A 13,235-nucleotide genomic window follows, 5' to 3' on the forward strand; every position below is an offset into this window, starting at 1 on the left:
CACTTCTGGGCCTAGCGAAGAGCCCGCGTATATGCAAAGTAGTCTCTCAGATACCATTAGGCTATGAGATTGTAGGTTGTATTGTACAGATGGTGTGGATAGTATACTTCAAAAACAAAACTCCATCCCAAGCTCCTGCTATGGCTCGTACAAGTCTCTGTGCTGATGCGGCGCAGGAAGAGATCATAAGCATTGAGAAAGCCGGTTTGAACGAACCGACCGAAAAAAGAAAGAGAAAAGAACATGGGTTGTGGTGGGTTGTGTTGTAATTTACCGCTTGGGCCATTGCTTCCAGCCACGTCCGTGACCTCTCTGTTCAATGATATTAGCATTATCCCGATTGAGGTATGAAAGTCTATATCGATACGAACCTGCTTCCACAAGCGGACCAACTCCGGCATTCCCTCCATCGCCTTGCGACGGTCTTCGAGCCGTGATTCCATGGTACGCTCCCATTTGTGACCCTTGACCTTCTGCCCAACACCAGTACCCTTGATAGCCAACCCACGCTCGGCCCGTCGTGTTTCCTTGTATTCGGTTGATTTCCGGCTAGGGGGAGAAGCCCCTCGGCACCGTATTTGATGGCCAATTTCATCAGATCAGCCTGTTGCCGCAGGCCGTATCTTGGCGCTTCCCATTTACCGAATCTGAAATTCGGCATGAATGGATTGGGGTTCTTCTTGCTGGTGATGAGCAGTGCTTTCGAAGGAGTCCAGGCATTCTTCTCCAACCCAGCCGAGCCCTTGGCATCACGATCGGGTGTATATGGCGATGGCACTTCGTTGGATGTGTTTTCCCCTGATAGCTCTTCACTCAATTTGGAATAATCAGGGCGACGGATAGCTGCCGAGTGAATTTCGGGAGGATAACGAGCGAGAAAATTGCGCAAGCGCAGAGGGAGATCGGTCACGGTTTTCATGTCCTTTGGGATAATCGGCTTCATGGGAGGCATGGTGAAAACAAAAGGCGGGTTGGTCACCCGGCTGCACAGATGGTGTTGCTGGTGAGTTCTCCCGTCAAAAAGTCAAGGCCGGGTTCACGCTAAGGTTCGGAATGGTGCCTTAGGCGGACAAATACGTTTCTGCCATAACATACAGTGGAGGTCCCTATACCGCCTTATGTGCCGCTGTCTACCTTGATGTGTCTTGAAGAATAGTATTAAATCTGGCCATGTCGGGCTTGACAGGCATATTGGCGGTGTACAATCTATTATAGTAAGTCACATCGGTACTCATCGATGATGTTGAGAATTTTGGGAATGCGGCGAGGTTTCTACTTTTTTCTGCCAGCAGAACTAATCTGTATGCAAAGTGGTCTCTCTGGATCGATTGCTTCGCTTTGACTGCTCTTGACCGCCCGCCACAGACCGCCTTCCCCTTATGTCTACCCGTTTCTGCCTCTTCGCTGAGCGCTTCGGGCGAGGGCCCGGGCGGTACAGACCGCCTTCCGGGCTCCTTAGTCATCCTGCCGCTCCCGCCTCTGGACTTTCACCTATCTCGGGCTTTGCAGCATTTGATTCCAGTCTCAAATTCCTTCCTTCGCAAACTCCATTGTTATCGCTCTGCCATATTGATAATCGCATTACCTTCTGGCTCATCTGCCTTTCAGCTTTCCTTTACTGCGACGATGGCGGACTACCAGTATGGCGGCTCCGAGGAAGAGAATGCGGAGTTGAGAAAGCTCGAGACTGAGCTGGTACGTGTTGTGCACGCGCATTTTACCGGAATCTCTCGCTGATTATAGGATAGGTCGATGACCCGGACAACTTTGAGACCTGGGAGAAACTGGCTCGCGCCGCCGAGGCCCTTGAAGGCGGGATCAATCGCAACTCCAACCCTCAGGCCATCACAACCATGCGCGCCGTCTACGACCGCTTTCTCGCCAAGTTTCCCCTGCTATTTGGCTATTGGAAGAAATACGCGGACCTGGAGTTCTCCATTAACGGCACCGAAGCCGCGGAAATGGTATGGATGCAACATTATCTCCCCAGAAGATTGAAGTAAAGCCGCTAACACTTCAATTATAGGTCTACGAGCGAGGCATTGCCAGCATTTCGTCATCCGTTGATCTGTGGACCAACTTCTGCTCCTTCAAGGCGGAGACCTCCCACGATGCCGATGTGATTCGAGAGTAAGTATAGCGAGCTGGCTCCCTTCCCTTTCCCTATAACCTTTACCGGTGTAGCACGCGAATAATCTCGTGATGCCGGTCATACATGACACCTGGATATTCCCCTGTCCAGCAGTTTTGATGGGTGAGACGTTGTTTTCCCACCCGGATGAAAGTGGAGTTTACTTCTCACCCATAGCTCTCCCAGGCTGCTTTTCTTTCCTACCTGACAATACCTTTTGCATTGAAAACTAAGGAGCAGTCTCCTTCGATGGCCTTCTCCGAAGCACTGGATACATTTGTTTGGGTTCTCACGGACGGACAGAGCTCATTGCTCATGTTTTGACCTCGCTATTTCCTTCCCCCTTTACCGCTCCTTTCCCTTCAATCGGCCAAATGGCTCAATTTATGCGTATTATGCTAACTTTAGCCACTGAATAGGTTGTTTGAACGAGGTGCAAGCAGTGTTGGTCTTGACTTTCTGGCACACCCCTTCTGGGACAAGTACATTGAGTTCGAGGAACGCATTGAGGCCCAGGAGAAGATCTTCGGCATTCTTGCTCGGATTATTCACATCCCCATGCATCAGTATGCTCGCTACTTTGAGCGGTATCGTCAGCTGGCCCAGACACGTCCCCTGGCTGAGCTTGCGCCGGCAGAAATTCTTTCGCGGTTCCGCGCCGAGCTCGAGGCTGCCTCATCCGATGTTCCCCCTGGGGCCAAGGCCGACGCCGAAATTGAGCGAGATCTCCGACTGCGCGTGGATAGCTACCACCTTGAAGTATTCACAAATACTCAAACTGAAACTACCAAGCGCTGGACCTTCGAGTCGGAAATCAAGCGTCCATATTTCCATGTCACTGAGCTTGATGAGGGCCAGTTGACAAACTGGAACAACTATCTCGACTTTGAGGAAATTGAAGGTGCATTTGATCGCATTCAGTTCCTCTATGAGCGGGCTTTGGTGACTTGTGCTCATTATGATGAGTTCTGGCTTCGGTACGCTCGCTGGATGGCTGCTCAATCGGGCAAAGAGGAGGAAGTGCGCATCATCTACCAACGTGCGGCATGTCTGTATGTTCCCATTGCCAACCCCACCGTTCGGTTGCACTATGCCTACTTCGAGGAGATGTCGGGCCGGGTGGACGTTGCGAAGGATATCCACAGCGCCATTTTGATTTCACTGCCCAATCACGTTGAGACCATCACCTCACTTGCAAACCTTTGCCGTCGTCACGGAGGTCTCGAGGCCGCAATCGAAGTCTACAAAACGCAATTGGATTCGCCTGAGTGTGATATGGCCACCAAGGCCGCTCTTGTTGCCGAATGGGCTCGTCTCTTGTGGAAGATCAAGGGCGTCCCTGACGATGCTCGCATGGTCTTCCACGAAAACCAGCAGTACTACCTCGACAGCCGACCTTTCTGGGGCAGCTATCTCATGTTCGAAATTGAGCAGCCCACTAGTGCAGCTACTGAATCGGTTCAGTACGGGCGCATTAAGCAGGTCATTTCCGACGTTCGGTCCAAGAGCACCCTCTCCGTTGACGCTGTCAAAGAACTTGTGCAGATATACATGTCTTACCTCCTCGAGCGGGGCACGAAGGACACAGCCAAGGAGTACATGACCCTGGACAGAGAGGTTCACGGGCCTGCATCGGTGGCCTTCGCTCGTACTGGGGGCACTGTGGCTGCTCCGCTTGCTCCTGCCGAGGGACACCCCGCTTCAATCCCGTTGATGCCCACTCCGAACAATGCAGCCGCAGAGCAATATGCTTATTACCAGCAAGCTGCTGTGAACGGCACCGCAGGGGCTTGAACATTCAACTCATGACTCCAGTAGCCGATGGCTGCGCATTCGAATATTTCTTTTTCACGAATGGCTTCGTCTTCAGAAGCTTTGGTCCCCTTTCCCTTGGTTACTTACTCCTCACGCTTTAATACCAGGGTGGGTGGATCTTTTTTCATGTAGCATCACCCCGTTCCCCCCGCTGTGGAGCGTCTGCCTTTCACTGTTTTGTCTAGCGATTTCGATGCCGTCAACAGGGTCAGCTACCACTTTTTTCGTCAGATGGTTAGCATTTCCCCATTGTGTCTGACGCCACCTTCACGACCCTATCAATCCCGGGTCCCTTGTGATCCATTGTAATCTACTGGTTTGCCCTTTCAATGAAACTAATCTACGATTGTGTCCTTCCCTGTAGACAGTAAAGCTAGTTCATTAAGTAATATAGTCACGTGACTGCGCGTCTGGCTATGTGATCTTCCGTAGAAATTCGAGATTCCACCGGAGCTCCGTACTTATTCTCACTAGCTGTCATTTCTGCCTCGGCCCTAGCTCATGATGGATGGAATAGTGGCCACAGACCCTGAGGTATCTCCTCCACACCCTCCACCTGAACCGATTCAGCGCCCGCCCAGCCCACCTCCCCCTCCTCCTGAAGACTCGGCCGCTCCTCCGCCGCCACCAGATACCGCAGCTCCTCCGCCTCCTCCAGAAGATATACCACCCCCGCCACCCGTGGAAACTAAGAAGAAGCAGGGATGGGGCGCAAAACGCCCGGTAGCAACTCCATTGAGTGTGGAAGAGCTCATACGCAAGAAGAAAGAAGCAGAGGCGGCGACGGCCAAGGTGAGTCTGCCTTCCTTCGGAGAATATACGGCGGCGCATATGTGTCAGAGTTTTATACTAATATTTAACCCTTGTCTACAGCCCAAGTTCTTATCAAAAGCCCAACGAGAGAAACTCGCATTGGAGAAACGAGCGCAAGAAGTTGAGGCAGAGCGGCAAGCAAAGGCCCGCGCCAACGGCGGTGATCGCAATGGATTCGCCCCGGAACCATCCTTAGCAAGGCCCCAGGAGCCAAGGAACAGTCGGGATGACCAAGGGGCTAGACATGTTCCCACTGGACCACGATCCATGCGCGATGAAGCCCCGACAGGACCTTCTGCCATGCGAAAGGGAGGTAGACAGGCTCGCGATCACGACATGCCGCCACCACCCAAAGCTACCAAAGGCGAGAAGCGATTAAGCGAAGAAGATTCGGCAGCAGCGCTTGCTGCGCTGACCAAACAACGATACGTGGGAGCAGAGCAGACATCGAATTTCTCGGCAAAGAAAAAGCGCAAGCGTACGACGGACCGAAAATTCAATTTCGACTGGAATACCGAAGAGGACACAAGCGGTGATTACGACCCCCTCTATCAAAACCGACATGAGGCCAACTTCTTCGGCCGGGGTCGTCTGGCAGGCTTTGGCGATGATGTTGCAGATGAAGTGACGCGCAAATACGTGGAGGCCCTGGAGTCCCGCGACCAAGAAGCAGGTGGAGCGCGGGCGAAGGAGATCATGGAGATGGAACGTCGTCGGCGTGAGGACAGCACTCGTAACCAGTTGGACAAGCACTGGAGCGAGAAGCGTTTGGAACATATGCGTGAGCGTGACTGGCGTATCTTCAAGGAAGACTTCAAAATCAGCACCAAGGGCGGCAGCGTACCGAATCCTATGCGCTCATGGGAAGAAAGCTTGCTGCCAAAGCGCCTATTGGAGCTTGTCGATCGCGTCGGATACAAAGAACCATCCGCTATTCAGCGTGCAGCTATCCCAATCGCTATGCAGTCGCGTGATCTTATCGGTGTCGCCGTCACAGGTTCCGGTAAAACAGCCGCATTCCTACTCCCACTTTTGGTCTATATTTCTGAGCTACCTCGACTCGACGAATTCGAATGGCGCAAGAACGATGGGCCATACGCCATTGTACTGGCACCCACCCGTGAATTGGCGCAGCAGATTGAGATCGAAGCGAAGAAATTCACACAGCCACTCGGATTCAACGTTGTGAGTATTGTCGGTGGTCACTCAATCGAGGAGCAAGCCTACAGCCTGCGTGACGGAGCAGAAATCATCATCGCCACTCCCGGTCGTCTAGTAGACTTTATCGAGCGTCGCATGCTAGTCCTGAGCCAATGTTGCTACGTGATTATGGATGAGGCAGATCGCATGATCGACATGGGTTTCGAAGAACCCGTCAACAAGATCCTCGACGCCCTCCCAGTAACCAACGAAAAGCCAGATTCAGAAGAAGCCGAAGACTCACGCGCCATGAGCCAACACGTCGGCGGTCGAGACCGCTACCGCCAAACAATGATGTACACAGCCACCATGCCGCCAGCCGTCGAGCGCATCGCCCGCAAGTACCTCCGCCGCCCAGCAATCATCACCATCGGCACAGTCGGCGAAGCCGTCGACACAGTGGAGCAGCGCGTGGAGATGATCCCCGGCGAAGACAAGCGCAAGAAACGACTCAACGAAATCCTCTCATCAGGCGAGTTCCGCGCCCCGATCATCGTCTTCGTCAACATCAGGCGAAACTGCGATGCCATCGGGCGCGATATCAAAAATATGGGCTTCTCATCGTGTACGCTACACGGTGGAAAATCCCAAGAGCAGCGTGAAGCCGCGCTCAACTCCGTCCGTAATGGTGCGACTGATGTAATGGTTGCGACGGATCTGGCGGGCAGAGGTATTGATGTGCCGGATGTGTCGCTTGTCGTGAACTTTAACATGGCCGGTTCAATCGAGGCGTATACCCATCGTATCGGTCGTACTGGTCGTGCTGGAAAGAGTGGCACTGCCATTACTTTCCTGGGTAATGAGGATACTGAGGTTATGTATGATCTCAGGCAGATGCTCATGAAATCGCCTCTCTCGCGTGTCCCTGAGGAACTGCGCAAGCATGAAGCGTCGCAGTCTAAACCTAACAGGGGTCCTGGAGGGAAGAAGATTGAGGATAGTTCTGGGTTTGGAGGAAAAGGAGGATGGGCATAAACGTCCCGGTTACGACTTCTCTTTTCTTTATCATCTTCAATTTATACCACCTCTTTATTTCCATATGCAGTGTTTTCGTTTTTATTTAAGGTATGGGTGGCTACTAGCGATGTTTATCAATCTATGATTCTCATGTTCGTGAGACTTTATCCTAAGGACCTTTACAGTTCATGGCTACATTGTTTTTGAGATAGTAGAGAATTGAGTAGAGTGATTTATTCTCCTGAGCACATCCTGTGTGCTACATATGAACAGCCCAAAAGCTCAAAGTACCTCATACATGAAAACATCTATGAATGGGACTTGGTCTTTTATCGTATTTACAGCTTGCTTTGGTTGCTGCTCAACCACTGCTTAACATCATCACGGTCACGCTGGAGCCAGTTTACCTTGGCGCGGATAGCATCAAGACTCTGCTCAACAGCACGGTCGTAACCCTTGGTATCCTTGGATTCAAAGAATGACTGGACATCCTTCAGCTGAGCTTCAGTACAGAAGCTAGCAGTAGTGAGCTGAACAACAGTGCCGAGCATGCCCAGACCGGGAGGCAGACGCTTATAGATTTCGTCCCAGTTGGCCTTGAGCCAGTTCCAGCGGCCCTCGATACCAGCAGGGTGGCTGCGGAGACCGCCGAGGGGCATGTAGATGTCCTGGTTCTTGACCTCGTCGTTGATGGCGAGGCCGAGAGTGCGCTGGATGAGCTCGGGGTCCTCGGCAGCACCGAGGCAGCGCAGAGCGGTGGTCTTCTCGTCTGAAGTGGGGGCGTGGCGGAAGCGGTCGAGGACAACCTCGTACTCCTTGAGACCACCGTGCTTGAGGACGATGGTGAAGACGCTGCCGCGAATGTTGGGGTGGATGGCGGAGACGTCGCCGGCGGAGAAGCGGGCGAACATATCTTGGGCAGCCTTGACAACGACGGGGTCCTCGGCCATACCGGCGGAGCCGAACATGAGGGCCTTGAACTGCTGTAGGATGTGGTCGTCGTTATCAGAGAACTCCCAGCCAAGCTCATGGGCCTTAGGGGCAACCAGCGAACGCTGGAAAGCCTTGAGGGCATCCTTGGTCTGGCTGTCCTCGAAGAGCCAGGCAGCACGCAGGGTGCCAATACGGGTCAAGATCTCGTTCCAGACGACGAACTCGGACTCGGTGTCGAGACCCTGGAGCAGGGAGAGGAGGCCAGAGGTGCGCTGGAATCCAGAGGCGGCCAGAGCACCAGAGTCAGCAATCATACCGGCACGGTCCTCAACGGTCAGACGGCCATCGCGAGCGGCCTCACCAAGCTTCTTGAGACGCTCGGGGGAGTATGAGGTACGGTAGATACCAGAGTGATCGGCGTTGAGCTTGAAGAAGTCAAGATCAGGAACGGGGAATTCACCCTCACGTCCAGTGAGCATGGTGTTCTCATCAATGCCCTTCTCGGTGCGCAAGCCAAGCATAACGGGGAAGAGAGTCTGATCCTCCTCGGGACGAACGTCACCAGTACGGAGGAAACGGTTCTGCTTGAGGTGAATCGAAGACTTCTCCTTGTTCTCAGTGACGCTGACAACGGGGAAACCGACGTTCTTGGTCCAGATGTCCATAACAGACTTCACGGGCTTGCCACTGGCATCACCCAGAGCAGCCCAGAGATCACCAGTCTCGGTGTTACCGTAGGCGTGCTTCTTGATGTAGTTGCGAACACCCTGGAGAAACACATCCTCGCCGAGATACTTGGAGATCATGCGGAGGACGGAAGAGCCCTTGGAGTAGGAAATAGCGTCGAAGATCTGGTTAATCTCATCAGCGCGCTTGACAGGCACCTCGATAGGGTGACTGCTGCGGAGCGAGTCAAGAGACAGAGCGCCCTGCAGGTTGTCAATGACGTAGGTCTGCCAGACCTTCCACTCGGGGTAGAAGACATTGCAAGAGTACCACGACATCCAGGTAGCGAAACCTTCGTTGAGCCAGAGACCATCCCAGAAGTCCATGGTAACCAGGTTACCAAACCACTGGTGAGCCAATTCGTGCTGGACAGTCTCAGCAATGCGCTCCTTTCGGGACGCACCACTGGTCTTCTCATCGTACAGCACATCAACAATACGGTAAGTAATCAGACCCCAGTTCTCCATAGCTCCGGCGCTGAAGTCGGGCACGGCAACCATGTCCATCTTGGGCAGAGGGAAGTCACTGTCAAATGCCTTCTCATAGAAAGCCAGAGTCTTGGCAGCAAGCTCCAAGGAGAAACGACCATGCTCAATATCCTGATCAGGAGTGGCGTACACGCGGATGGGAACGCGGAAGTTCTTGGTCTCAATGTAGTTAAGGTGGCCGACAATGAAGGCAACGAGGTAGGTCGACATGAGGGGCGAAGTGGTGAATTTCACAGCCTTCTTCGCACCACCCTGGACATCGGTCTCAGACTCAACGTCCATATTGCTCAAGCAGGTCATGCTCTTATCCGCAACCAGAGTCACGGTGAACTTGGCCTTAAGAGCGGGCTCGTCGAAACAAGGGAAGGCCCGACGGGCGTCCGTGGGCTCCATCTGCGTCGACGCAATATACTTCGTCTCGCCATTCTTGTCCTTGTACGATGACCGGTAGAATCCAGCCATGTTATCGTTCAAAGTACCGGTGAAGGTAAGCTTGAGTTGAGCATCCGAACCCGCAGCGATGGCCTGATCGAACTTAATAGTCGCAATTTGTTGATCCTTGTTATAAGAGATCTCAGGCTTGGAATCTACCACCGACCCCTTAGCTGAGACCACTGCGCTGTGAATGTCAATCTCGTTGGTGTTGAGGGTGACGAAATCGGTATCTTCGGCGACTTCTAGGCTATAGTTCATACGTTAGTAGCTAGTACCATAGCTGCGCGGGAAAACCCGTACTCAATAGAAACCGTTCCCTCGTATGTGAACTTCTCAAAGTTGGGCTCAAGTGTCAGATCATAGTGCACTGGCTTGACGTTGGTGGGCAGGACCTCACGGCCCTGCACGTTGGTTGACCCGGAGGCCTCGCCGCGGCGTGAGTGACACATTCTGCGGTAGGAACAATATCGCTTGGAGGTTTGTGATAGCGGAGTAGAGGCGCGACGAGGGATCGATCGGGCAACCGAAGCTTGAGGGGTAGATCGAGTGGAGAGAAAGAGCGGGAGGGAAGATCTGGCAGAGAGAAGCGGTGGCTTTGCTTGCAGCAATGCACGCGAGGAGAAACGGCGCATCGGCAACGAACCCGAACCCGGGAAACAAAGAAACGAGAGTAGGGTATTAAAAATAAAATATAATACAATACACGCAATAATCAATATGAGAACAATTGAACCACGGACTCGAGAACAATGGGATGAGAGGAAAAAGATGAGATCACGGCAGTTCCTGGGCGGTGACGGCCCCTTGTGATTTGCACCTTTTAAGTTTTTCCTCCTCTTTTTCTTTCTTCAACTACGCAACTTCACCCCGGTGTATGCCCCAATTTACTATGGCAGACAACTTGGAACAGCATTTATGCTGTTATTATTGCAAGACAGTACACCAGCAAGTTTGAGGGGCTCATGACGGCGTTCTACGCTCTTGGGTGGGCTTCCATAGAAGACTGGGACATCATTGACCATGGTTAGCATTGCTCTGATGTCAATTTATGACAGGGCACTTGGTAATACTCAGCAGTTGAGGGTGCTACAGGGGAGAGGAATGGCTCTTGCTTCCAGGGTTAGGGTATTTCATTCATTATTAGTACCCATCTTGAGGAATCAACATCTCAAACAAAACAATGCATATGATATTACATCTCATTCCCAACCTAAGACCTCTCTGTTCGAGCCAATGGTAGTCGCGTAAAAACACTTTGAGACCATCCATCGGCATCAACGACAGATTCCTTGACAAGCACATATCCCCCGTACCATGGCAACAACACAGCCCAAACAAGGTAGTAGATTGCACCCGCGGCAAACAGACCCAGGGCCACGACACAGTGAAGATAATACGGAAGCTCCTCATACACATTCTGGCCTGCACTTGGGGGCACATACGGTGCGATTGCAAGATACAGGTTCGATAGCATGAAGAAGATGGTGACGGGCAAGGTGGCTCGAATCCCAGGCGCCCAGTTGGGGAACTTCTTCTCTTTGGTGATGTAGATGTAAACAAGACCGGCGGAGACGAAGAAGTTGACAATAGAGAGAGGGTATGAAATCAGACTGCAGGTTTGGTTAGCTGTGAGTTGTTGGTAAGGGAAGAGTGAGTTCTTACTTGACTAGGAAGTTGTAGGCATCACCAGGAGGAGGAGCAAGCATGATGATGACAGACACGATATAATGCTCAAGCAGACCCGCTGCTGGAGAGTGGAAGGGCCAATTGCTAGCCCAGATCTTGGAGAAGGGCAATATGCCTTCACGACCCAGCTCCTGGACAACTGTTGCGAGATCTTGTTAGTATAATATACTCTTCGGACGGCAGGAGATACATACTTCGGCCTTGCGAGAATATAACGGATAACACGTTTCCAAACGCAGAAAGAGCCACAAAAACCGACATGACCTTCTCAGCCTGCTTGCCGAACATATTTCCAAAGAACACAGCAGCAACCACGCTGCCAGAGCTGAGCATTTCCTCTTTGGACACAGCGGCGAAATAGGCGATATTAACGAGCATGTATAAAATGCCAACAGATCCAATAGCCACCGGTGCCGCAATCTTCAACGTGCGAACTGGATTCTTCGTCTCGCTCAAGGCCTACATAGTTGATTAGCATCATCATCATCATCATCATCATCATCATCATCATCATCATCATCATCATCATCATCATCATCACGACGCCAGACCCATATATACTCACATAATTAGCGTTCGAATACCCAATAAACGACCAAATAACATTATACAACGCCATCACAATGCTATACCCATTCCCCTTCGTACCAGCAAAGGCATCAGAGAAGTTATGCGGCGTGGGAGCCTTCGTATGACCAGCCAGAGCAATCCACCCAGCAACAATAATAAAGAGAATAATAATCAATTTGACAACGCCAAGCAGATTCTGAAGTCGAATACCCCATTTCAGAGCAACAGCGTGGATGAGAAAAGCAGCAGTAAGACAAGCCATTCCAATTCCACGCTGATTCCATCTGCCGACCTCGATATCTGCTGCGTGGAGAATATACTCGCCGAAGACGACGCTGTTGCTAGCTGCCCAGCCTAGTAGGGCCGCGTAGGCTGCGAACATGGCTGTGGCTAGGAATTTGGGTTTGGTATATACGTATTCGAGGTAGTTCTTTTCGCCTCCGTTTCTATAGCAAGTGCATGTTAGTGGTTTACATCATATCATGTCAGTTAGGAAAGGACCATACTTTGGAATTGCAGTTCCCCATTCCAAATACACTGCCGTGCCAGCCATGGCAATAGCAGTACCAAATACCCACATAAACAGCGAGAGACCAACACTACCCGACAAGGCAAGGATAGTGCCAGGCGTAGCGAAAATACCCGTTCCAATAACCCGGTTGAAGATTAGCAGCGAGGCACTAAACACACCGAGTTGACGACGGTTTTCAGGTGATGCCTCGAAGACATTTCCTTCATCTATATATCCAGATTAGATCAGATGCCACAGCGCAGAAGCATCAGTACGTAGAGAACATACACAATCCCGAAATCCCATCCGCACGCCTAGGTCCATCATCCCCAGCCAACTTTATATCAGTCACAGGCGACTTATGCGAGCCAGCCTCGATAATGGCATCACTCGATCCAGCCATTGCGGCGCGCTCTAATCTATAACTGGAGAGAGGGGGTTGTTGGGACGGAGTACCAGTGCAGTAGATGGGAAGAAGAAAACACCGTTTCACGTGGCAGATTTTTCCAACTACTTATATACAACATGACCATGCGCACTGGTGATGTATATATTGTATGTTGTATGACTGCAAATCGGTTACCAGCGGCGCGACGATGAGGTGCTGGCACTAAATCTGATGCAATAGCCTCGTGCGGCTGGGCGGACTCTTGGATGCTACCCTGGAAATTGAATATTAGGGAGTTTTATAGCACCACCGCTGCACAGTGGATCCGGCGAGATTTTTTTTTCGTGGCTTTTGCCATTCCTGGTTTTGATCTTGGCTCTTCTTGGAAGGATTCGAGAAGCCATGGTTTTTGATGCTGCGCCGGGCACACCATCGTCTGGCCGGGCCGAATGTCTTTTATAGGGTTACATGTTTTCGGAGATCCGTTCGTTGGCTTATTGTATTCATTAAAGAATAGGGACGTAATTATTTCAGCTTTTTGTTACGAGAACTTCAGCTCGCATGGCGCAATCTGAGGCAAGA

General features: G+C 51.7%; 5 protein-coding genes across 5 annotated transcripts; 2 read left to right on the forward strand and 3 right to left on the reverse strand.

The window, feature by feature from the left end:
* Positions 1-41: 41 nt before the first annotated feature.
* Positions 42-1,140, reverse strand: N7446_002140 (mitochondrial 54S ribosomal protein mL59). The gene is made up of 2 exons (XM_058510889.1): positions 372-1,140; positions 42-312 (listed from the first exon to the last, which is right to left on the reverse strand). Exons 1-2 carry the CDS (start codon positions 950-952, stop codon positions 57-59), a joined length of 837 nt encoding a protein of 278 aa, XP_058376425.1. The 5' UTR covers positions 953-1,140; the 3' UTR covers positions 42-56.
* Positions 1,141-1,501: 361 nt separating this feature from the next.
* On the forward strand, positions 1,502-4,295 carry N7446_002141 (putative mRNA splicing protein (Prp39)). Its single transcript, XM_058510890.1, has 4 exons — positions 1,502-1,695; positions 1,749-1,964; positions 2,027-2,130; positions 2,551-4,295. Exons 1-4 carry the CDS (start codon positions 1,627-1,629, stop codon positions 3,923-3,925), a joined length of 1,764 nt encoding a protein of 587 aa, XP_058376426.1. The 5' UTR covers positions 1,502-1,626; the 3' UTR covers positions 3,926-4,295.
* Positions 4,296-4,447: 152 nt separating this feature from the next.
* On the forward strand, positions 4,448-6,934 carry prp28 (mRNA splicing protein PRP28; the record flags this gene model as incomplete). The annotated part of the gene is made up of 2 exons (XM_058510891.1): positions 4,448-4,738; positions 4,820-6,934. 2 exons carry the CDS (start codon positions 4,448-4,450, stop codon positions 6,932-6,934), a joined length of 2,406 nt encoding a protein of 801 aa, XP_058376427.1.
* A 258-nt stretch (positions 6,935-7,192) lies between these two features.
* On the reverse strand, positions 7,193-10,160 carry N7446_002143 (M1 family metallopeptidase). The gene is made up of 2 exons (XM_058510892.1): positions 9,799-10,160; positions 7,193-9,745 (listed from the first exon to the last, which is right to left on the reverse strand). Exons 1-2 carry the CDS (start codon positions 10,128-10,130, stop codon positions 7,255-7,257), a joined length of 2,823 nt encoding a protein of 940 aa, XP_058376428.1. The 5' UTR covers positions 10,131-10,160; the 3' UTR covers positions 7,193-7,254.
* A 548-nt stretch (positions 10,161-10,708) lies between these two features.
* On the reverse strand, positions 10,709-12,668 carry N7446_002144 (high affinity methionine permease; the record flags this gene model as incomplete). The annotated part of the gene is made up of 6 exons (XM_058510893.1): positions 10,709-11,108; positions 11,161-11,323; positions 11,379-11,643; positions 11,750-12,200; positions 12,261-12,492; positions 12,554-12,668. 6 exons carry the CDS (start codon positions 12,666-12,668, stop codon positions 10,709-10,711), a joined length of 1,626 nt encoding a protein of 541 aa, XP_058376429.1.
* Between the last annotated feature and the right edge of the window lie 567 nt (positions 12,669-13,235).

Source organism: Penicillium canescens (assembly GCF_028828765.1).
Source record: "Penicillium canescens strain IBT 15451 chromosome Unknown utg000002l_segment0_segment0, whole genome shotgun sequence".
Classification (NCBI taxonomy): Eukaryota; Fungi; Ascomycota; class Eurotiomycetes; order Eurotiales; family Aspergillaceae; genus Penicillium; species Penicillium canescens.